Source organism: Lithobates pipiens, unplaced genomic scaffold, assembly GCF_037356315.1.
Source record: "Lithobates pipiens isolate NorthernLeopardFrog02 unplaced genomic scaffold, aLitPip1_a1.2 Scaffold_1, whole genome shotgun sequence".
NCBI classification, from domain to species: Eukaryota; Metazoa; Chordata; class Amphibia; order Anura; family Ranidae; genus Lithobates; species Lithobates pipiens.
In genome coordinates this window covers 19,971,488-19,996,919 of record NW_027507685.1, presented here as the reverse complement: position 1 = coordinate 19,996,919, position 25,432 = coordinate 19,971,488, and the positions used below count along the sequence as shown (strand labels likewise).

The following is a 25,432-nucleotide window of genomic DNA, read 5'->3' as shown; positions in this document are numbered from 1 at the left end:
CATGAGAAGGCTTTCATACTGACCATTTTTACCACTGGTCTCGATTTAACCAAAGTTCGCTCTGCTAGAGCGCTCCTCGATTAAACCAGACACAGGGAGACAGATGACAATCTAGAAAACACACATCCTAGAATAAAAGGTTCACATAAATGTTATACAATCAAATTTCCACAACAGGGGGCACTTAGCAGGGGGGAGGGGCCAAGAGAACCGACAGAGGGGCATTAGAAGAGGAGGATCTGGGCTGCTTTGTGCAAAACCACTTCACAGAGCAGGTAAATATGACATATTTGTTATTTATTTATTATTTGAACCTTTACAATAGAGTTTTTACATTTTGCAGAGTTACAACCTGGAGTGAAATGGCTCCAACTGGAATTGTATGTCACTAGTGTTGCCAACCGCCTGTTAATTTATGGGCAGCCCGTAAATTTCAGCCTATTTTCAGGCTGCCCATAAATGCCCGTTAGAGGGAGCCGCGCCCCGTAAAAAACATGGCTGCGGGCCCACAGCGCAATTGCATGTGAGCTGTTCCGGGTTCGGGAAAGCTCGTACACGCTTGCCCATTTTTGGCACGCGCAGCGATGTAATGACAACACCTGGCACCATTTTTTAAAAGAAAGGCAAGGCACTGGAGTGATGGTCTGTCAGAAACCATGAATCAGACCGAGACAGAAGTACAATTAAATCACACTTGTTTATTAAATAAAAATAAAAAGGTAAATAGAAAAAGCATAGTCAAAGCATACCCAGAGTCCAGTAACCGGATCGAGTAGTCAGCCAGGCCAGAAGTCAGGGATCCAAGTAGAGCAACAGCAAGCAGGATAAGGAGCCAGAAGGGATGTCAGGAAGCCAGTCTTTAAACAGAACCGCAGGAGATGGTTTCTTGTGATGTGACCAAGGCAAAGGCAGAGGTGAAGTGAGCTGGACAGCTTTAAGTAGACAGATCAGATGAGCATGATCAGGAACAGCTGGTAACTGTGAAGAGAGATGAGATCTGGCAATTAGCCGACAGCTGAGCAGCCAGCCCAGAGAATGAAGGGCTAAGCCAGCCCTGACATGGTCTCAGCGGTGCTTGAGACACCTGAGCACCTCGCCACAGCAGAGGAGGTCAGGACACTCGGGGGGGGGGGTAATAAAAGGGGGCACAGGAGGACACTACACTACTGTGAGGGGTGAAAAGTGGGCAGAGGAGGACACTACATTAGTACTGTGGGGGGTTAAAAGTTGACAGAGGAGAATACTACACTACTGTGGGGGAGGGGTGAAGTGGGCAGAGGAGGACACTACACTACAGCCCTTAAATTTCATCCCATTTTCAGGCTGCCCGTAAATATCCATTACGGGCAGCGGCGCCCATTAAAATCTTGGCCGTCGGACCATATCCTGTATCATGTTCACAGCCTCTAAACATCTCTTGTATCATGTCCGCAATCTCTGACCATCTCTCTTTTATTATGTCTGCAGTCTCTGAGGGGGAGTCTGGAGATCAGTCAAGAGTGGGAGCACTGCTGGGATGGGAGTCATGAGAGTAGGTGCCATGAATCTATCCATTATGCATATAGGTGGTGGCCGGGAGAGAGGGGGCAGTGCCCGGGTGCCCCTAATGGACAGGCCGCCGCTGCTGCAGACTCTGATATATGGGTGAAATCTGCTGGCTGGGTTACAGTAACCTGTCCTTCGTGTATTTCATGATTGGTTCTGTTTGTAAATTTTGGCATCCTGCCAGTAAATTTCACTTCGGGGGTTGGCAACACTGTATGTAATGTCACTGATCTATAATACATTGTACCATCAATATAGGGAAAAAAATCTAAATGATTTCCTAATGATTTACAATTGAAATGAGAGTTTGCAGATTCTAAAGGTTTTTTCAGTGACTGGGATTATTACATCATAGTTGCCAACAGTTCAGATTTTCCTGGGACAATCACGATTTTGGGACTCTCGTCCCGATCGGAGGCTGTGCCGATTCAGGATTTTGCCTTTTTTGTCCAGGGAAATGTGGAATGTTTGCTTTTGCAGCAGCTGGCTCCAACAAAATGGCCACTGGTGCCATCGCTAGATCATTCCCCTTGTGTTCAGTGGAGAGGAGAGGGGGCTCGATCCGTGCAGTCAATGAATCGGCACAATACTGAAGCCGGAGTTAGCTGTGCAGATCGGCCCCTCCCCTCTCCACTGAACACACGGTACCAGCCGCTCGTGGAGTTTCTTCTACTCTCTTGTCCCTCTCAGTGTAAAGGTGCCCAGGCTACTATGTAACTGTATTGTACAGGAGGGGGGGTTAACTATGTACGGGGGGAGTTAATTATGTACAGGAGGGGGGTTAACTATGTACAGGAGGGGGAGCTAACTATGTACAGGATAGGGGTTAACTATGTACAGGAGGGGGAGCTAATTATGTACAGGATAGGGGTTAACTATGTACAGGAGGGGGTCTAACTATGTAATGGGGGGTTACTATGTACAGGGGGGTAACTATGCATGGGGGGAAACTATGTACAGGGGGATACTATGTATGGGGAGTAACAATGCACGGGGGTTGCTATGCACAGGGGGGGTAACTATGTACAGGGGGTAACTATGTACAGGGGGGTAACTATGGCTCTGCCTGGGACACTGATGTAAGGACTGAGGCTGTGAACACTGGTGTAAGGACTGACTCTGCTGGGGGCACCTGATGCAAGGACGGACTCTGCTGGGGGCAGGTGACATGCTCAGGGATCCCACTGATTTGGCATTATAGTGAGTTGAATGCACTTCAATCATCCTGACACCATTGATTATCTTTATCTACTGATTGTTAAACTTTCTAGAATACATATAATTTTATTGTTGTGTAGGCTCTGGGACTGCTGTCCCTCCATCCCTTTCCCCTCATTCATCTCAGACCCTAACCACACCCCTTTGAGCCACACCCATTTAAGCCACACCCACCATTCCTCGTAAACCACGCCCATTATTCACTGCAGCGTGCCATGCCATGAAGCTAAAAAAGTGTCCTGAATTTTTTTTACAATATTGGCAGCTATGTTACATACACCTGGACTGGCGCACACACCTCCTGCATAGCTCAGTATGTGCTCTCCCTCACATCATTCTATGTCTCTCTCTCTGCTCGGTGATAATTTACATACAGGGAACGCCCCTTTTCTGGTAACCGACGTGACCGACGTGATCTCTGTACGATGGCGTCACACGTCCATTGACTCACTGGCTGCCTGTCAATTTCCTTTAGTCCCTCCCACATGGCTTTTCTCTTATGGGGCGTAGCTTCTGCCAGATCGGATAGCGCTGACAGCCAATTGAATGCAACCAAGTTATCCCGGCCCCCCCACCGAGGACCAATCACAGAATTGTAGAGACGGAGCCTCTGCCGTGTTAAGGTGACCTGTAGCAAGGCTGTCTTGTTGCCATTGCGAGTGAAGAGGACCTATTGCAAACATGTCTCTGTCCAACAAGCTGACCCTGGACAAGGTGGACGTGAAGGGGAAGAGGGTGGTGATGAGGTGAGAGAGGGGGCACGGATCTGTGTGCGGGAGGCTGGCTTCATAATCCGGGGGCTGATCACATTCATACCGCTTCCTAATCAGAGTGGGATGGGGGCGCCATAGGAATCTGGTTACATTGGTGACTGTATGGGGGGGGGAATCTGGTTACAGTGGTGACTGTATGGGGGGGGGGGGGGATCTGGTTACAGTGGTGACTGTATGGGGGGGGGGGATCTGGTTACAGTGGTGATTGTATGGGGGGGGGGGGGGATCTGGTTACAGTGGTGACTGTATGGGGGGGGGGGATCTGGTTACAGTGGTGACTGTATGGGGGGGGGGGATCTGGTTACAGTGGTGACTGTATGGGGGGGGGGGGATCTGGTTACAGTGGTGACTGTATGGGGGGGGGGATCTGGTTACAGTGGTGACTGTATGGGGGGGGGGGGATCTGGTTACAGTGGTGACTGTATGGGGGGGGGGGGATCTGGTTACAGTGGTGACTGTATGGGGGGGGGGGGGATCTGGTTACAGTGGTGACTGTATGGGGGGGGGGATCTGGTTACAGTGGTGACTGTATGGGGGGGGGATCTGGTTACAGTGGTGACTGTATGGGGGGGGGGGATCTGGTTACAGTGGTGACTGTATGGGGGGGGGGATCTGGTTACAGTGGTGACTGTATGGGGGGGGGGGATCTGGTTACAGTGGTGACTGTATGGGGGGGGGGGGATCTGGTTACAGTGGTGACTGTATGGGGGGGGGATCTGGTTACAGTGGTGACTGTATGGGGGGGGGGATCTGGTTACAGTGGTGACTGTATGGGGGGGGGATCTGGTTACAGTGGTGACTGTATGGGGGGGGGGATCTGGTTACAGTGGTGACTGTATGGGGGGGGGGATCTGGTTACAGTGGTGACTGTATGGGGGGGGGATCTGGTTACAGTGGTGACTGTATGGGGGGGGGATCTGGTTACAGTGGTGACTGTATGGGGGGGGGATCTGGTTACAGTGGTGACTGTATGGGGGGGGGATCTGGTTACAGTGGTGACTGTATGGGGGGGGGATCTGGTTACAGTGGTGACTGTATGGGGGGGGGATCTGGTTACAGTGGTGACTGTATGGGGGGGGGATCTGGTTACAGTGGTGACTGTATGGGGGGGGGGGATCTGGTTACAGTGGTGACTGTATGGGGGGGGGGATCTGGTTACAGTGGTGACTGTATGGGGGGGGGATCTGGTTACAGTGGTGACTGTATGGGGGGGGGGGATCTGGTTACAGTGGTGACTGTATGGGGGGGGGGGGAATCCGGTTACAGTGGTGACTGTATGGGGGGGGGATCTGGTTACAGTGGTGACTGTATGGGGGGGGGGGATCTGGTTACAGTGGTGACTGTATGGGGGGGGGGATCTGGTTACAGTGGTGACTGTATGGGGGGGGGGGATCTGGTTACAGTGGTGACTGTATGGGGGGGGGGATCTGGTTACAGTGGTGACTGTATGGGGGGGGGGGATCTGGTTACAGTGGTGACTGTATGGGGGGGGGGATCTGGTTACAGTGGTGACTGTATGGGGGGGGGATCTGGTTACAGTGGTGACTGTATTGGGGGGGGGGGGGGCGATCTGGTTACAGTGGTGACTGTATGGAGCACATGGGCTGCATGAGTCTTACATCTGCCACCCATCCATTCTATGTGGGTGTGACTGCTGCATGAGTCTTTAGTCCATCCACCCTTCCTATGTGGGTATGACTGCTGTATCCCTTCATATTATTTGCAGTCCTTTCCTATGACCACCTTGCTGGCCATTGCCTCATCTGTCAATCCTTTTTCAGTCATTAGTTACATTTTTATATCCCAACACATTTATAATACTGTACATTCACAACAGCCCCTACACTACAGGAGTTCACAATCGATTTACACACACTAATTAACCTACCAGCATGTCTTTTTGCGTGTGACATGAAACCCATGCAAGCTGAGGGAGAACATGCACACTCCATGCAGATAATGTCACGACTAGGATTTGAACCGAAGACCCCAGTGCTGCAAGACAGGTGTGCTAATCACTGAGCCCATCAGCTTTTGTTTTGTGTGTGTGTGTGTGTGTGTTTTTATTTTTTTTGCACATAATGGGGTTAAATATTTAGACTTTGCATAGAAAAAAAAAATGCTAACCAGTAAATTGATAGTTGTGGCTTGCAGTTTTCACAAGTGCTTACCATTACCTCCTCATGTGTCACCCCCCACAGCGTCGGCTGAATTGGGGTTGATGTGCAAAATCTGGTGCAGCTCTCCACAAAAACCAATCCGCTTTCAGGTTTTATTGAAAAAGCTGAAGTTAGAAGCTGGTTGGCCACCATACACAGCTGCTCCAATGCATCTATCCCAATGTATCATGAAATATTTATCCTGAGCGTTGGATAGAGCATAAATACAACCAATTCTGACCAAGAAGCCTGGCAAAAGTGTTAGAAGGTGACCTCGGGCCTGGATGGGGAAAAATAATTTATAAATGAAGAGCTCCGTTGACTGGATAGGACCGAATCCACCTGCATCGCACATGTCTGATGACGGGGCTCTTTTGCTTAATGCTCATCACAGGTTATGGTATTTAAAGGAAGTGACATCCAGGCTGTCATTGCTGTCCTCTGTTAGAGCTGAAAAGCCTTCTGATATAGAAGAACATTAATGCCACGTACACACGACCAGACTTTTTGACAGCAAAGGTCTGACGGAACGAGTCCGTCGGACAATTCGATCTTGTGTGGGCTCCATCAGGCCTTTTGCTTGCCAAAAATCTGGCGGACTTTAGCAATAGAACATGTTTTACATTTTTCTGCCGGACCCAGTTCCTACCGAGAAATCCGCTCGTGTGTGTGTGTGTGTGTGTGTGTGTGTGTGTGTGTGTGTTTGTGTGTGTGTGTGTGTGTGCTAGTCTGGACAAAAACCGACGCGAGGGCAGCTATTGGCTACTGGCTATGAACTTCCTTATTCTAGTCCGGTCAAACGCCATCGCGTTCGAATCCGTCGGACTTTGGTGTGATTGTGTGTGGCCAAGTCTGTTCATTTGGGAACTCCGCCAACAGTCTGTCGGACCTAGTCCCTCAAAGTCCGGTTGTGTTTACGCGGCATAATACCTGCCTGTCCCTTCCAGCACTGCTGACACTTCTGGTAGTAATGGATGCGGTGTCCTCCATTGTGGTTCCATCTTGATGTCCTCCATCACCACTGAACTCTGCAATAATGGGTGGCATGGGCATCTGGCATCTCTGGAAGTGTCACGCAGAAGAAGCTTTCTAAAGCTGACTATACAAGAGGAGTTTTTTTCTTTTTTTTTTTTTTTTTTTTCCTCCCCATCCAGCCAGTGGTGGGCTGAACTAAAAATGAAGAAGATTCTTCCATCCACATAAACGAGGTCCCCTGGGCAGAACATTGTGTTGTGACAGCCACTGCTATCAGAATACACTTCTCTGAAGTTGCTTATCGACAAATGTTTTCCAGCATGTTCCTTTTGACATAACTCGTCTAAATGGTCAACTTCTGTTCGGTGGGATGGCCACAAAATTTTTCCAGTTACTGCTTAACCAGCTGAAATGTGATCATCTATGGCAGGGATATGCAATTAGCGGACCTCCAGCTGTTACAGAACTACAAGTCCCACGAGGCATAGCAAGACTGACAGCCAGAGGCAGAGGCATGATGGGACTTGTAGTCTTGCAACAGCTGGAGGTCCACTAATTGCATATCCCTAATCTATGGCCAACTTTGAGTTCCATGCATGCAGGGCATTTGCTAACCTTTCCTACAGCTCCATTCACATCTGGGTGTTCTGGAATCGTGGCAAAACATGGGATGCGTTTGCGATGACAATACTTCTAATGGCTACACAATCGCATTGTGCGATATTTTTTTTTATTTATTTATTTATTTATTTATTTTTATTTTTTTTGCTGCAGTTGTTGCGTGAGTACGGCAAATCACAAAGCATGACGTTGTCACCCAAAAACTCCTGCTCCTTTTGGGAGCAATAAGCTTTGCATGCTATGAGTTTGCCACAATTGCAGTGTGACTTATTGTATGAAAAATTGCAACGTAATTGGGGTGCCAGTAGAGGTAAGGGCATTGTGACTGCATTCCTATGTTTTTGCTGCAATTCTGGAATACCCTGCTGTGAATGGAGTCTAAATGCCTTTTTTCTTGTCAACTGTGTTTTTGCAAAAGAAGCGTTTGGTGCCTCAAGCGCTTGGGGCTTTTAGTTGATTTAATTGTCCAGAATTCTGGCTATCAAAACGAATTAACGCTCAAGTGCTTGATGGACCTAGTGTTTACATACATCAAGTGTGTGTTTTTGCGCTTGTAAACTCCTGTAAATGCCTGTGTGTATGATATGTACGCTAACATGGGGGGGTGTTTGGAGGCAGGAATAAATAACAGATGTCCCCAAAAGCAGACTTTAAAAAGGGGGGGGGGGGGGGGTTGTGTCCTCCTTGGGATGTAGAACTGGAATATAGCGAAGGTAGGGGGTGATGGAGCGGTAAATAGAAGATCTCTTCTATAGTGGGAGATTTTCATCTGTCCCCTTTTTATAAGGGACTGGCAGCTGCTTTAAATACTGATTGCCTGGCTTCTGGCTTCAGTACTTTGAAGAAGTATGGAGCAAGTAACAGGCAGAAGAGCTGTTCTGGGAGTAAGTGTCTCCCAGGCATTGAAGACTTTGGATCAGTATGACTTCTGGAGAACTAGTCACTTCAGACAGCCTATAATGGTGTCTGCATGATTCTTTGAATAAAGTGATTACAAAAAGCACAGATTCAGTATTGGTAAAAAAGGGATGGCATGTAGATTAATCTCCCTATACTCTATATATTTTTTTTATTTTTCCTCCAGCAGTGTATCGAAATATATTTGCAGCCAGCACAGTGCATATAACCCATAAAACAGCCTTGGCCTGTATACATAAAACTATGGAGGAAGGATGTTTAATCTCCTTGTAGCAGAGGTTGTGGTGCTGTGATGCTTCCTGACATGAAGGTCACCTTGGAGGTGTGTGTGTGTGTGTGTGTGTGTGTGTGTGTGTGTGTGTGTGTGTGTGTGTGTGTATAACGGTATCCTCCTGAGAACAGAGCAGTGAATTCATCATACATGAAGGCCACATGGCAATGAGTCATCTGCATGTGGTGGAGGCCATGTCTGCATCGGGCCTACTGATCCTGGGTGCTTTCTCTGTCCTCTCTGAAATGGCACAGAGCACATTTATCTGCAGATTACGTCTTCTATGATGAATTTTATAGATGTGTAGTCTGCTGTGAACAAGCATTTAATCACACCCGACGGTTTCTGGTTATGACACTGAAATCTGCACTGCTAGGATTGTGAGGTGACCTGGCCGTTGCTTGTCCTCGGCCTCTTTTGCCGGTTATATCCAGCAGATGCATGTCAAGAAGGCAAAGATAATTCTACTTGGCACCTTCATGATGGCTAAAATAGCATGCGGGGGACGGAGGGAGGAGGTATGGACAGGATGGCTGGCCCAACTTGTACACTGCTGCTGTTTTGTGCAGTGACTTCCCCCTTTTTTTTTCTCCTTAGACTGTGCACTTGTGCTTCTGTGACAAACTTGTGTTTTTTGGTTTGTCTGTGTGATTCTAGCCAAGGACGCTAAAATTTCAGACAGCCTAAGCAGGCTCTTCACACGTTATGTGCAGCGATTTGATTTTTATCACTGCACCAAAATTCTGAATAGAGATTCTGATAGTTGTAGCAGTTTCCGGATTAGTGATGACCCTGTACATAGACGTTCTGAATGAGCACGTCTGGTGCCTGCAGGGTTTTGGGACATGTCTCATTTTGTTGGATACGCTCTCCGGGTGGGGCGTCTGGTGACAGAGCAGTGAGAATTATCACGCCTGCGGTATTAGAGATTGTTTTTCTAGGGATATACATGCATACATTTTTTTTTTTTTTGTTTTTACAATGGTGGTTTTACATTTTGAAACTATGATTATGTTAGTAATCCTAGAATAGTTTACTATAGGAAGTGCCCGCCTTCCATGTTGCTTTGATCTGTCCTAGTTTTATCCTGTGACCATAAACCAATCTAGGTCATTGCTGATCTTTGACCATTTGCTCTGAAGGAAAATAGAATCCTACATGGGGGGGGTTATTTTTCTTTATTTATTTTTTCTCTCGTCTGCGTACAGGCATGGTTCACTTTTAAGTACACAATGGGACCGGAGCATGTATGTAAAACATAAATGTACTTAAAGAGGAAGTAAACCCTGATGGGTTTACTTCCTCTTTGATTCCCTGCAAAGGTAAAGCATAATGGACTACTATGCATCGCATAGTAGTCCATTATGTGTCACTTACATGACACAGGAGCCAGCGATGTCGCCGCTGTCCCCTGTAGTCCGGCGCATCCATCTTCTCGGTGGGTCTTCGCTGCTCTGCCGCTGCCATTCGGCGAAGCCGCGATGACGTCACTCCAACATGCGCACGGGAGCCGCCACGTGCGGCATATTCGCCATTGACGATGCCGCGCTCAGTGCGCCGTAGACAGCTGTGACGGTCTTTTGGCAAATATCTCCTAAACCGTGTAGGTTTAGGAGATATTTCTTGGACCTACAGGTAAGCCTTAATCTAGGCTTACCTGTAGGTCAAAGTGTGGTGTAAGGGTTTACAACCACTTTTAAGTGAAGCAATACTTTTATTTATTTATTTATTTATTTATTTATTTTATTTCTGGGCTGCGCATTAGGGGAACACACATGTAAATAGGCTCATCTTTTGCAAGTGGGTCCGCTCCCATCCATCCCCCAGACATGGCGCTGTGTACAGAAGACACTGGTGCCGTGGAGAGGCTGGATTGCATTCTGTGGTTGACAGGGAAGCCGGAAGAACCACCGAGCGGATGTGATGTCACCGGAGGTGGGGAGGCGGCCAAGATACTGGAAGAGCGCACTGGAACAGGGCTACATGCTCAGAGCTTCAGTTCCTTGTACTGTAGCTGCATGGTGCGGGAATGTTTGTACTTGTGAGGCACTTTACGTACACTCTCAGGTATGTCCGTACTCGCGAGTGCCCGTAAAGCAGGGTATGCCTAAATGCACAATGCGTTAGGCCCCCATGTACACTGCTGCTGCTAAACGCACGTTCAGAGGCAGTTGGATTTTTTTTTTTTGCTTTTTTTTTTTTCCAACTGCCTCTGAACTCATTCAATGTTATCTTATGTGACCATGCACACAGTTTAGTTTACAGTCCTTTTTAAGCAGCTTTCTTTGAAGGCAAAAAAATGAGTTCAGACACTAAATGCGGTACCGGCATGTAGCCACATTTTTGTTTTATAAGCATTTTTAAAGGTACCCAATTTTTATTTTATTTTTTACATTAAAACACTGAAAAATGATGGGAAAACAATATATTTTATATTTTTAACTGGTAATTTACTTGCAATGATTCATAGACCATATATAGCCCTTGATCCAATACACCACTAGCAATGTTGTTTTACAAAGTATAATTGTAATTTGACCCATATGTTAGATATGCAAAAGATGACCCCCACCATTGAGTCTGACCACCGACTTGATCAAACCATAGTTTCATGAAATTTGATAGTTGCCATCATCTGCAGGTAATTGCAGAAGGGGCACGCTGCCTGTCCTGTGAACACCTGGCTCAGTGTGTGTGTGTGTGTGTTTTTATGTATTTTAATCCTGTGCATGCGGCTACTTGCTTTTACTGTAATTCTGCCAGTAGCATGACTTGCATTTTCTAAGAAGTTAGTCACAGTGCCAAATGCAGAAATAGAAGTACTTGTGTTTTGTGCAACTGTGTTTGAACCGGTAGTAAACGGATGAAAAAAACTGGGCCCCTGCAAGTTTATTCTCTAATGTGCTACTATGCACCACATAATACTACATTAGTACAAACTTCACCTTTACATATGCTAAGCCCTTCAATGGCGTACGGTCACTGCTGCCGTCCATCTTCACCTGGTCTTTTTGGGTTTGTGGCCTACCGCTGTTTGAATGGCCAGGCCGTGATATCGGTCCTGTGTGTGGATGTGTCATGATCATGGCACAGTACTCCGCATTCCATGGCACACTCCTGTATGTTTTGAATGCAGAGCATTACTGTGCATTCATGGATGACATCATTGGCTGTTGCCGCTTAGGAGATATTCACTGTACCTAATAGGTACAAGTTCTCAAACAGTTTGCTACCACTACTAAAAAAAAGTTTTTCTGTTGGCCCTCCTCTGGATGGTAAAGACCTCTACTGTCAAGTCTTTGGAATGAGGTGGTCGCAGCGCAGGTGCCCAAGTTTGCCCAGTGCAATATGACTGGTTGTACCAGGCTCCTGAGCAATTGGTGGCTGGATTGTAGATTGTAAAGGAAATTTGTAAGTTCTGTATACTTGCGTTCTATTTTATATATATATTGCACACTGCCCTCACTGTGCACACGGCACTAATATATTTTCATTACATGTTTTGATTTATTTCAAGTCCTGATTAGAATTAGCCTGCCTATGTTACGCCCCTTATTACCATAAAAGTACAATTGCAATTGTTAAAGGTCCCAATGAGCACAGTGGCCTCCTCCATCCATAAACTAAATGCATTACCAGGACTCTTCCTGGAGCGGGCCGCTCGGCCAAACGGAGTGATTGGGGGAGAAGGGCCTTCGTCAGGGAGGTGATGAAAAACCTGATGGTCACTGACAGAGCTCCAGCATTTCTCTGTGGCGAGAGGAGCACCTTCCAGAACAACCATCTCTGCAGCACTCCACCAATCAGGCCTATTTGCTAGAGTGGGCATATGGAAGCCACTCCTCAGTAAAAGGCTGTCATGACAGTCTATCTGGAGTTTGCCAAAAGGCACCTGAAGGACTCTGGAACCATAAACAAAATTCCCTGGTCTGATGAAACAAAAATTTAACTCTTTGGCCTGAATGCCCAGCATCATGTCTGGTGGAAACTGGAGCACTGCTCATCACCTGGCAAATACCATCCTTGCAGTGAAGCATGTTGGTGGCAACATAATGCTGCGACTGTTTTTCAGCAGCAGGAACTGGGTGACTAGTCAGGATCGAGGGAAAGATGAATGGAGCAATGTACAGAGACCTTATTGATGAAAGCATGCTCTGGGGCAACTGTTCATCCTCCAACAGGACAAGGACACTAAGCACACAGCCAAGTTAACAAAGTGGCTACGGGACAACTGTCCTTGAGTGGCCCAGAATTGAACATCTCTGGAGAGATGAAAATGGCTGTGCACCGACACTTCCCATCCAACCTGATGGAACATGAGGTCCTGCAAGAAAGATTGGGAGAAACTGCCCAAAAATAGGTGTGCCAAGCTTTTAGCATCATGCCCAAAAAAGACTTGTGGCTGTAATTGGTGCCAAAGGTGATCCAACAAAGTACAGTATGGCTGCGAATACTTGTGTACATGTACAGCTCACTGGGAGTTAAGTTTTTGGATCAGTCGTGGCTCCACCTATTGTCCAATATGACCGCAGTATTTAACTGTTGGTGTGTAAATAATTTAATGTTGTAACCTTGGTTGCATTTGTACAGCAGAGGAAGCTTGACTAATGTAGGGTTTTGTTCGAAATGTGACTTGTTCCAAGGAGACTGCTGCCATTGCTACAAAAAGACTGGATCTTACTTTCTGGTTTTATGAAAGATGAAACTTAATGTGTCCTTTCTTTTCCATCCTAATGATTTAGCAACATTTTGTGTGTATTTCTTTGTTAATGGGAGCCATACAACATTTGATGCAATATAAACTTGTTGACATAATAAACAAAAGTATTTATTTTATTTATTTTTCTCCCTAGGGTTGACTTTAATGTCCCTATGAAAAATAACCAGATTACAAACAACCAAAGGTAGGTTGCTAATGGAATTACCTAATTCTTGTACACGTGTAGCCGAATTCGCATTGCATACGATTGGCATTGCAATGTGGTGCCAATCCCATGCCATGCCTGTGTTTGCAATAGTGTGAGCCCAGGCTGTCTAGCCAGAACATTCCTTAGAGTCAGGAGGAGGAATTTACTCCAATTTGTAATGGTCTGTATGTGTTTTAACTCGGGCATCATCAGTTCAGTCCGGAGGGGGGGGGGGGGGGGTGTAAGGTGGGGGTGTGTTTCTTCGCTCAGAGTGAGTACATGTACTGATACTTTTACAAGTACCCACCGATGGAGTACCTTTTGTGGTGCAATTTGAGCCAGCCCATACAAAATTGATGAACTTAAATCGCACGGCAAAGAATCGCGTGCGACGCAAGCAGTTTCCTGTGTGAACCCAGGCCGAAATCACTATGACGATCACAGGCTCACACAAGAGCAGTGCAGGAAATTGCATGCGATTCAGACAGCAATTGCACCACATTCCTGTTCAAATTGCATGCTCTTCTTTGCAGTGCAGTTTGAGGCCTTTCATTTTCTGTGGGCTCAAATCGCAACGCAAGGGTATCGGTTTTGTTTGTCTTCTGCAGACATAATCTGACTCTGATGTAAACTGATGTATGTTCATATACATCTGCCCACCTATAGACTTGCTTTGTAGTTCAGGCTGGAACCCTGATTCTATAAACCGACACATGAAATATTTGTGTTGTGATAAAATGAATTCTGTCCGCTTTTAATGTCGCTGTGTGTTCTGTCTGTAGGATTAAAGCTGCTGTTCCCAGTATCCAGTATTGCCTGGACAATGGTGCTAAATCTGTTGTTCTAATGAGCCACCTGGGGCGGCCGGATGGTGTTCCTATGCCTGAGAAGTACTCTCTGGCTCCAGTCGCTGTGGAACTTAAGGCTCTTCTAAAAAGGTATTCTTATCTTTTTATTTAATTTTTTTTGTGTTATAATTCTTTGGACTGCTTTGTGGCGTGCCAAGGACCCACATTGCGGTAAGGCAGCTTATTTGGTATGAATGGGTTGCCAACACACCCCAGCAGATGAACAAAATATAAATGACCCATTTTTGGGGAGGTAGCACAACATGTATGTTGTAAGTCACTTATTTGCATTGACAGCTACACTCTAGTGTATTGTTGTGGTAAAACCTATATTGTTACAGCAACCTATAGGTGTAAATTGCCCTATGTGTAAGATTTTGGTATGGTAATTCAGTATCGGATCCTAAAATTATCCAGGCTTTAGTGTTATCATTTGAATGCCACACTGATTTTACCCCATTTTGTCTTGAGTTTATTCACATAAAAATATATTCTCTGTCTGTCTGTCTGTCTGTCTGTCTGTCTGTCTGTCTGTCTGTCTGTCTGTCTGTCTGTCTGTCTGTCTGTCTGTCTGTCTGTCTGTCTGTCTGTCTGTCTGTCTGTCTGTCTGTCTGTCTGTCTGTCTGTCTGTCTGTCTGTCTGTCTGTCTGTCAGTCAAAGTGAATTACCTGGAATACACACAACCTTCCTTCCATTTCTGATCAATTTATAGGGACCACTTAATAGTGTTTAAAAGAGCACACCTTTTGTGCACTGGGTATACAATGTTTATTAAAGAAAATGCTATACAAATTGTTTCAGTCTGTGAAGTTGCCTTCTATGCAGGCTTGGGAGCGGAATTTAGGGAAGGATATTGATTTGAGTGACTGGTGGAAGTGGTCTCCTCCTACACATAAGGGTATCGTGTCCACAGCCCTGGCGGAGGGAGGATATAAGGTGCTTTCTAGATGGTACCTGGTGGCAGACCGCCTCTTGATCGGGGGGTTTCCTCTGTGTTTTCGGGGATGTGGTCAACCGGGTATGATCCAAATATGGTGGACCTGTTCCAAAGTGCCCTAGTTTTGGATTGGATCTGTTCTGTGACAATGGTGAATATAGTTTAAAAACCCTAAGATGGCTCTTCTCAACAAGCCTGTCGTTGATGCTCCCAAGCATGTTCACTTTAATTCACTTCATGTTTCTTGTGGCAAAAATCACTATAGCGACCGCTTGGAAGAAACCAGTGGTAGATCTAACTGATATGAAAAATAAGCTGACATGGATCATACTCAATGAAAAGCTGGTCAGTATCTTGCTGGATAAGACTAAAGGCCTGTACACATGATCTGACTTTTTGACAAAAAAACATGCAAATTAGCTGTTCTAAGGCAACATCCGACCGTGTGTACGCTCCATCAGACAAACTTTTTCGATTTTCATCGAACAAATGTTGGCTGTGCAAACGGACAAACTTTTCGACAACATAAGTCCAATGGAGCAAAGTCCAGTCGCGTGCGTGCGTGCGTGTGTGTGCGCAGAAAACCATTGGACTTTACAAACGCGCATGCTCAGAACCAAAACAAAAGATCCGACAACAATACAGAAGTTGAAGGTGGCGGTAAAGAGCAGAAAAACCATGTGATTTGGTGAAAGTTAGCTGAAAAACTCAGATCGTGTGTATGCTTAACAAGTTCATGGGCAACGCCCTTTGTACAAACTTTCCTGTGGATTTCTGTACAAAGTCTGATCGTGTGTATGAGGCTTTAGTTTGGGATCCTTGGATTAAGTATCCAACTTCCAGCTGACTGAGGAATGGAGGTGCGGGCGTTTTGAAAGTCTTTTTTGCTTTGTTTTTTTTTTTTTTGTTTTTTTCTTCCCATCTCTTTTGTTCCTTTCTTTTTCTTCTCTTCCGTCCACCCCCCCCCCCCCTTTTTTTTTTTTTTCTTTCTTGGATTCGCATTTTCCTTTTCATTTAGTTGTGTTGCTTGTGGTTGCACATTATGTATACTCGTGGCCCGTGGTGGCAAAGTACGGGTTCCAATGTGGGGGTTTTCTGAGTGGGATTGCTGTTTGCTATGATAACTTTTTTTTTTTTTTTTTTTTTTTTAGGAAATAACTGGTGGTATCATTTTCTCTTATACCTGTTCTTAATGTTTTGATATGTTCCGTATTTTTGAAAAGAATTTCAATAAAATTGCAACCGAAAAGAAAAGCGTGACTAAACTCCAATTCTGAAGGTATTCGTGACTTCCTATGTTGGGACCCTCTTTTTATATTATGCGTTTTTTTCATTTTGTGTGCAGGGATGTTGTGTTTCTGAAGGACTGTGTGGGACCAGAAGTGGAGGCATCATGTGCTGCTCCAGCCACTGGGACTGTTTTTCTCCTGGAGAACCTGCGATTCCATGTAGAAGAGGAGGGTAAAGGCAAAGATGCAGCTGGGAACAAGGTTGGATTCTATATTTTATTTATTTTTTTATGTTAGTCAGCATTGCTGTCACTAATTCAGGATAAGTATGCAGATCAGGACTTCCAACATCCTTGTTCTAAGTCGGTTACGCTGGGATTTTTTTATTTTTCCACTAGCCATGCCAAACAGCTTTGCAGAATCTCCCTTGCCAGCCATTGTATTCTGACAGCCTGAATACCCAAACAATAACTGCAACAAATGGTGACAAATTTCCACTCCACGCCTATGAATATTTTATTTTTAACCCCCCTAGCGGTAATCCCGAGTCTGGCTCGGGTTGGGATTTTAATTACATAAGCGGTAACCCCGAGCCAGACTCGGGATCGCATCGCTCGATGCAGGGGAGGACACAGGGAGAGTTACTCACCTTGTCCCCTGGATACGGCGATGTCCTCCGCGCTGTGTGATCGAGCTGTCTTCCGCTCGATTCACAGTGCCGAATGCCGCCGAGCTCCGTTCCCTGCCACGTTACAACACACGGGAGCGGAGAACGGCGGCAAATTCAAAAAAGTAAAAACACACACAGTACTGTAATCTTACAGATTACAGTGCTGTATTAAAAAATACACACCCCCTTTGTCCCTAGTGGTCTGTGCAGTGCCCTGCATGCACTTTTATATTATAAATACTGTTTTTTACTGCCTGGAATTTGGAGATTGTCCATAGCAACCAGAAAGTGTCCCTTTTTTTAAGTTTTATTTTTTTTATTTTTATTTTTTTTTTTTGGATTTGATTACATTATTAAATTTTATTATTCTTTATTATATTATAAACATTATCATACCCGGGATGGCCGCTAGACTCTGGTTTGAAGAGATTCCAGAGCGTTATTCCTAAGAATTACAGGACTACAAAATAAAAGCCAGATTTCCATGCAAAATAATTGTACCGCTTTCAGCACCTTATTCCAGACTGAATCATACCGCCAGGGAGGTTAATAATTTTTTTTTTTTTTATGAAACAATGTCAGGCAGAGTGGTGCTGATGGTTACACCAAAGGCTTGTAGTTAATCTGCAAGTGGCCAACAGTTTCTCCATGCACAGCCAGCTTAAGTGTGTGTGTGTGTGTGTGTATATATATGTATATATGTGTATGTATGTATATATAATTTTATTATTATTTTATTATTATTATTTTATTATTATTATTATTTTATTATTTTTTTTTTTTTTAAATATAAATTTTTGTGTGTGCTTCACATTGCAAGTAAATATATCCTGTTTAAAAAAAAAAAAAAAAAAATTTCTTGCGTTTTCGTACAAGAAAAATCAGACTGCACATGATCAGACAAAAAAAGCCTTTGTTGTACAAGAATATTCGTACCAGTTTTCTTTCATCTGTTCTGATTTGCTGTGAAACATCGAGTAAAATCGGACGAACGTTTTTCTTATAGTGTGTTTGTACCCCACTTTAGTGAGAGAACGAGCACAAATGTTCCAAAAGCTTTTTATCTTGTAAATTCAGCACAAGTGCCCCCCGGGCGGGTACAGCCTGATGCGGCCTGTGGAACATTTGACCTCTGACATTTCACTTAAGGTCAAGTAAAGAGTCATTTGGACGCCTGTTATTTTTAGTCTCCCTGACCTGGTTTAATATACTGTCCTTGAGTTTTCAAACTACTGTACAGCCGGAGAAAGCCTGTCCTATAATTGGGTGACCTTTAGTGACTGAAATGGGAGAGCTGCTATGTGAACTGTCAAAGGGTGACTTGTGAATACGAGCCGTTCCAGAAATGCTTCTTGAAGATGTCCGTTTTTAACTTTAGTTTAGTTTGGTGTTTTTTTCATTATTTGAGAATGGAGGAATCTGGGATCCAGGAATGCAGTGTATGTGGGGAAGAAAACTATAGCTGCAGGGTTTTTAATTGCAGACCTTTTTATATAGCGCTGACAATTTTATGCAGTTCTCTCACATATTGTACGCTCAGTGGAGCAGATTTGTCCCCTGTGTATCCATGATGCGAATTTCCAGTTCCACCACATCCCAAAGGTTCTTTGCTGGTTTGAGATCTGGTGACTGTGGAGGCCATTGGAGTACAATGAACTCCTTTTTCTTGTAGAAGAAACCAGTGGTGAGATGATTTGAACTTTTTGACATGGTGCCATTATCCTGCTGGAAGGAGCCATTAGAAGATGGGTACACTGTAGTCCTAAAGGGATTGACATGGTCAGCAACAATACTTGGGTAGGCTGTGGTGTTTAAATGATGCTCAATTGGTACTAAGGGGCCAAAAGTGTGCCAAGAACCCTAGAGATGGTTGTGCATGCAAATCCCAGTAGATCAGCAGTTTATGAAATACTCAGACCAGCCCATCTGGTGGCACCAACAACCATGCCATGTTCAAAGTCCACTTAAATCCCCATTCTGATGCTCTGTTTGGTCTTCAGCAAGTTGTTTTCACCACATCTAGATGCCTAAATGCATTGTTGCTGCTATGTAATTGGCTGATTAGCAATTTGTGTTACCAAGTAATTGAACAGGTGTACCTAATAGGGGCTAGTGAGTGTATAGTTGCTTCAGTCCCTGCCCTCAAGGAGCTTACATTGTAACATCTATACCTCACAAGCCTACATGCACACACTAGGCAAAGTTGGACCAGAGCCAATTAACCTACCAGCATGTGGAAACCTGAAGGATCGCATTACTCCAATGTTATCCAGCTGTGTTAGTGATGTCTGTTTTTTGGCGTAATCTGTTCTATCTGTAATTTGAGAGTTAAAAAATATCGGTGTACTGTAAATGGACCCGGTCACAGTTCCAAGACTCCTTTTTAACATGCATACAATCTACAAGACTGAACTAATGATACCTGACTTGCTTACCATTGTTGTCTCATGGAATATCTGCGCTGTTGTCCGTACACCTATGTATGTGTACATATAGATATAGATATGATAATTATATTTATATAATATAAAAATTTTACCTGCACATGTATGCATTGGTGGTCCATTCCTCCCTGTGCAGGCAGTCCCATTCATGTCAGTTGGGACAAGTTGCTGTATGGACGCAGCCCCTGCTTCCAATATGACAGCCATGTGGGTGCGTGGCCCTGAAGGCACACCATCTGCTTTTGGGTGCTTGGGCATGGCCCCAAATGGATGTTATATTAGGTCCCATTCACACCTGAGCATAGCATTTTCAGGCAGAAAATTGTGCAATTTTACAGCATTTTTTGTAGCGATTTTGTGCAGGGCAAAGTGTCACCAATGAAAAAAAAAACAAAAAAAAAACTCCAGAATCTGCCTGTTTCGAGCGACAAAAAAGGGTCCAGAACTTGTTTGAGCTTCAGGCGACTTGGAGTGGGGATGTAAACCATCTCCATTGAGAATAGATTTTATTTTATTTATTTTTTCCCCTCCAGCGTTTTGTAGCTTGAAGCCTGAAGCTACAAAACACTCAGGTGTGAATGGGGCCTTAAGAGCAGCAGCTGTGTGTGTGCAGCTGCTGCATTCCAATTGACATGAATGGGATTGCCTGTACAGCCCTCTCCCAGGTGTGTGTGTGTGTGCGTGTATATTATATTTTATATTTTTTTTTCTTTTTTTTAATTAAATCTTGTGCATCTTTTAGACCAAGGCAGATCCTGCCAAGGTGGAAGCTTTCCGTGCCTCTCTATCTAAACTTGGTGATGTCTACATCAATGATGCTTTTGGAACTGCACATAGAGCTCACAGGTAATAAGATTTTGCACTTGATGGATAAATCTCTATACTGCACTTGCATTACTTCAACTGAAATGAGAACAGTGTTTTCAGCAACAATTCTTTATTTAGAGTAACCACCTGAGAGGAGCAGGCATTCCCAGGGACCCATTCCAGAATAGATGCAGTTGTTCTCAGACTTCAAAACAATTAATGCCATATGCTTTACAATTCTTTGCTATGAGGGAATTCTCAGCCCAGATTGTCATATCTATTAACTATTCTGTCTTTGCATTCAGTTGCTTAAAATGAATGTTTGGCAAGACAAAACCAATTCATGGGCAGTACTCAATTTGCTTTTTTAGTTGCATTTGCATGAATACAGCTACAGTCACCTCAAGCCCCATATTGGTGAATCATAATTTCCATAACGCCCATGTCACAAAACCTAAAAATATGTTGGTAAAAGCACAGAAATCTAATATTTTGAATGCCTACTAGTAGTGGTTTTTCTCCCTGCCATAAATGGAGAAAGTCCTAACTACTCGAAGTGTCTCTTCCCCAGCACATATAATACCCAGAAAAACACTTCAAAGGTTATAAACTGATGTACATTTTAATGAGTAAAATAATTATTTGATCCCCTACCAATCGGCAATATTTCTGGCTCCCAGGTGTCTTCTATACAGGTAACGAGCTGAGATTAGGAGCATTCGGCTTGTTGCCTATATAAGTCACCTGTCCACAGAAGCAATCAGTCATTCAGATTCCATTCTCTTCACCATGGCCAAGACCAAAAAAGCTGTCCAAGAATGTCGGGGATTGTAGACCTACACAAGGCAGGAATGGGCTAAAAGACCATCACCAAGCAGCTTGGTGAGAGGGTGACAACAGTTGGTGCCATTATTTGCAAATGGAAGAAATGCTAAATTGTTCATCTCCTTTGGTCTGGGGCTCCATGCAAGATTTCACCTTGTGGAGTTTCAATGATCATGAGAATACTGAGGAATTGGCTCAGAACTAAATGGGAGAATCATGTCCATGATCTCAAGGCAGCTGGGACTATAGTCGCCAAGAAAACAATAGAAAACAATTGGTAACACCCTACACTGTGAAGGACTGAAATCCTGCAGCACCCAGGAGGTCCCCCTGCTCAAGAGCGCGTGTACAGGCCCTTCTGAAGTTTGCTAATTAACATTAGAATGATTCTGAGGAGAAATGAATTAAAGTGTTGTGGTCAGATGAGACCAAAATCGCACTCTTTGACATCAACCCAACTTGTCGTGTTTGGAGACAGAGGAATGCTGCCTATGACCCCAAGAGCACCATCCCCCACTGTCAAACACGGAGGTGGAAACCTTATGCTTTGGGGGTGTTCTGTTAAGGGGACAGGACAACGTCGCCACATCAAAGGAACAATGGATGGGGCCATGTACCGTCACATCTTGGGTGAGAACCTACTTCCCTCAGCCAGGGCATTGAAAATGGGTTGTAGATGGGTATTCCAGCATGACAATGACCCAAAACGCTTGGCCAAGGCAACAAAGGAGAATCCCTCCTGAGATGGTGTGCAAACTACAAGAAAAGTCTGACCTCGGTGGTAAAAGCCTTGTTGGCAATTTTTTTTTTTCCACTGTAGGTGCCATGAAAGGAGCAAAGATACTAATATATAGAATCTACTGACATCCTATCCAAGATGACAGGGGTCAGCAACAGTCTCTGGCCCTTGGAATGCCTACAAATCAAAGTGTGGCAAGCTTAAATACCCCTCGCTTTTATGACCTTTAGCCCTTGGCTTTTCTGTCAGTGCAGATTTCTCTCTCCTACTATTAGACTTGGTTGACGGTACAGAGGTGGATTGCTTTTCAGAGGTGTTTGACAGGCAGCTTGAAGGCGATCTATTACCTTTTCAGCACCTGTTTTACCCTAAAGTCTGCCCAACCACTGTTGCAGGGAAGTTGCAGCGTGGCTCCTCCTCTGTGCCTATTTTAACACCCAAAAGTATGCACAACCGTACCTCAATGGAATGGGTTGTGTTCAACAGCGGTGCTGCCTGCTAATGTCTAGTACTCGCAGGCCTAATGAATGCGTCTGCTGGTTTTACAGCATGCGCAAAGCTCCCGATCAGTGCTTTCAGCCACCCCCTGTCAGAACGCAAGAGCAGGGGAGATCGCCGTACGAACGTTGGAGTGGCTCTAAATAGAGCTTTCTGGGGGTCTCTCTATCTCTCCCCAACCCATCAAAAAAACTGTTCGTGTACCAGGCTTAAGACTGAGGAATGGGGGTATGATTTTTGCTGCAAAGTACTGTGCCATATGTACAGCTTGGTGGGATGGTCAGTGATATTTTAAATAAGTAGGGAAACTACAGGATAGGCTATTATACCATAATCAAATGGGGATAGCATTTTGTGTTTCCAAGTGTTGTAATTAAATTGCACCTAGAGCAGCTACATTAATAACTACATTTCCTCCTTTTTCAGCTCTATGGTTGGTGTCCAATTACCCCAGAGAGCTGCTGGTTTCTTAATGAAGAAAGAGCTTGATTATTTTGCTAAGGCACTGGAAAACCCAGAAAGACCTTTCCTCGCCATTCTTGGAGGGTAAGTATTGCTTAACTCCTGTGTTAACCCTTGCCTTGTGTGGTGTGTTTGCCAGCTGGTGGGTGGAGAAGCACCCCTGCTCGCTAGCACAGCAGGGATCAGTGAGCTGCAGGGGCTGGTGCATTCATTACCTGTTACACCCCGAATATGGGTGTAACCTGTTATGAAAGGTCAGCTTTAAACACAGAACCAAAAAATGTAATATATTGCAGTGTGTGTGTGTGTATGTGTGTTGTTTGTTTTTTTTTTTTTTTTTTTTCTCTCCTCTTCCCCCTTCAGTTTCCACCTGGTGATCTGACCAGTAACGCACCTCTTGGAGAGACACAACTCTGGATGACTGAGCTCAGGGGGCAGTGTTGTTAGTCTGGGGGGAGGGTAGTGTTGGCTGTACTAAAGCTCATATTGCAAGAAAGCTTGATCTGTTGAAAAACAGACTTGCTGGCTGGATCACCAGGTGCAAATAGAAGAAAACCGTAATCCTGACATCACATCTAAATTGGTTAGCTGCAATAGAATTTTGACTTTTGGATTTAATAGTGCTTAAAAAAATTATATATATTATACCCTTTTTTTTTTTTTTTTTTTTAAAAAACCTTCTTTAGTATGATGGCTAGTGATAGTGTAATGCTTCCTGTCATTCCCTCAAATAACACGGTCTTCACTTCTGCAGACAAGATTAGCTGTGGGTGATCGTTGATGATAATGCGGTGTCAGCCTCTATTGTGTTAAGCCAGTGATTGCATCTCTGCGACTGGCTCTGGAGTTTGACCTCTTGCCTCACTTTCATGCCGTGTACTCCAGCTGAACTGTATAATGCTGAATAAGCTGGGAGAGTTCAGCTAGAAAAAACAACTTTTTAGATCATAAAAGACGGTGTGTGTTTTTATGTATGGAATGTTAATGTTCTGATAAGTTTGAACTGTTTCTGTGCGCTTGACCTTGAACAACGATGAACCCTAGACACACAAACTTACCAACGCTTGGTCTCCCATGCTTTGCTCAAGGAGGAACATTTTGTTTACTTCATGTTCTCAGGGTGGCAGATTTCTCATAGTGTACAGATGGTAAGATTTACCCAGTCTTGCTTGGGCACTGCTGGGATCTTCTTCTCAGGGTCATCATGTGGCAGAGATTTAAACTAATTTCTCCAAGCTATTCCTTAAAGCGGAACTTCCACTCATTTGTCTCCTCTCCCCCTCCGGTGCCACAATTGGCACCTTTCGGGGGCAGGGGGGACAGGATACATGCGTTTGACAGGTATTCTGTTCCCACTTCCAGGAGTCTGGGCTGTGGCCCATGACATCGTCCTCATCCTCCCTTCTCTACCTGTCACCGGGCCAGTAGGAAAGAGGAGCAGGGCCTCCGTTCACACACCAAGTGTGTCTCGCCCCCAACCCATTCTCTTTGGTTCAGTGGTTGTGATTGATGGCACAAGGAGCCAATGGGGAGATAGACCCGGGAGAGCTGCTGCTCTCATGCATATCGCTGATTGGAGATGGGTCTCGGGTAAGTATAAGGGGGGGAACTGCATCCAGAAGTGTGTGTGTGTGTGTGTGTGTGTGTGTGTGTGTGTGTGTGTGTGTGTGTGTGTGTGTGTGTGTGTGTGTGTGGTGGTTTTAACCTTCATGCGCACTTCTGCCTTTAGAACCACTTTAAGGTAACCTGATCATAAAAAAAGGGGGTGGGGGATTGGGCAATTTGGGACTTTGAATGAAGCCATGGTCATGTGCCTATAAATATTATTAATAATAATACAGCATAGAAGCAACAGAAAGAGGTGGGACTTTAAATGAAACTCATGGTAAAAAAAATGAATAGAATGGTGGAAATAAAATATTTAATACATAGATGCATGTTTACATACATTAAATTTCATATACATAGAAATGCACACTTTCGTGGTGCCAATTTCTAAAACTGTAATAGCTGTGATACAGGCACCATGCGTATTTGTTCTAATCTAGCCTCCCATATTTCATCTGACAGTGCACATAGATCTTTTTGCCATCCCCTTCTACTTGGTAAGGCAGCTTTCCTCTGGTATTGTCCAATGAAGCGGCTTTATATATAAAAGAAATAAGGCCCTTTCTAGCCTGTGACTTGGCATATCCTGTATCTTATTTTGTTTTTATCTTTAAACTGAGACTGTACAGCGTGTCGAACTGTAATACTGGGGGGGAAAAAAGCATGAGAGGGTAGTGGGTACATCTGGAGATGATGAAATCTTCTAAAGGTATTCTATTTAACTGTGCGATTTATAATGGATTCCCATTGCATGCCAAGACTCAAACCCCCTCTAATTTACATAATTCTGGATAGTTTGTATTTGCCCATATTGATGTGTATGTTATGTTCTCATATTGCATATTTATGCCTCACTTCCTGCCAAACTTTGTGAATGAGCACTAGCGTATACGGAGGACCCAGATTCTATTTGAGTCATTTTTAAGTCTATTAAATTGTAGCTAAAAGATCTAATCAAAATCCTAGATGGATACACTG

General features: G+C 44.5%; 1 protein-coding gene across 1 annotated transcript in view; it reads left to right on the top strand.

The window, feature by feature from the left end:
• The first annotated feature begins 3,345 nt into the window (after nt 1-3,345).
• LOC143982601 (phosphoglycerate kinase) overlaps nt 3,346-25,432 on the top strand; it is a 32,643-nt gene continuing 10,556 nt past the window's right edge. The window contains exons 1-6 of the mRNA XM_077481518.1: nt 3,346-3,509; nt 13,334-13,384; nt 14,170-14,325; nt 16,518-16,662; nt 20,258-20,361; nt 22,811-22,930. Of these exons, the coding sequence (XP_077337644.1) occupies nt 3,445-3,509; nt 13,334-13,384; nt 14,170-14,325; nt 16,518-16,662; nt 20,258-20,361; nt 22,811-22,930 (641 nt within the window). The 5' untranslated portion in view covers nt 3,346-3,444. The remainder of the gene's footprint in view (nt 3,510-13,333; nt 13,385-14,169; nt 14,326-16,517; nt 16,663-20,257; nt 20,362-22,810; nt 22,931-25,432) is intronic.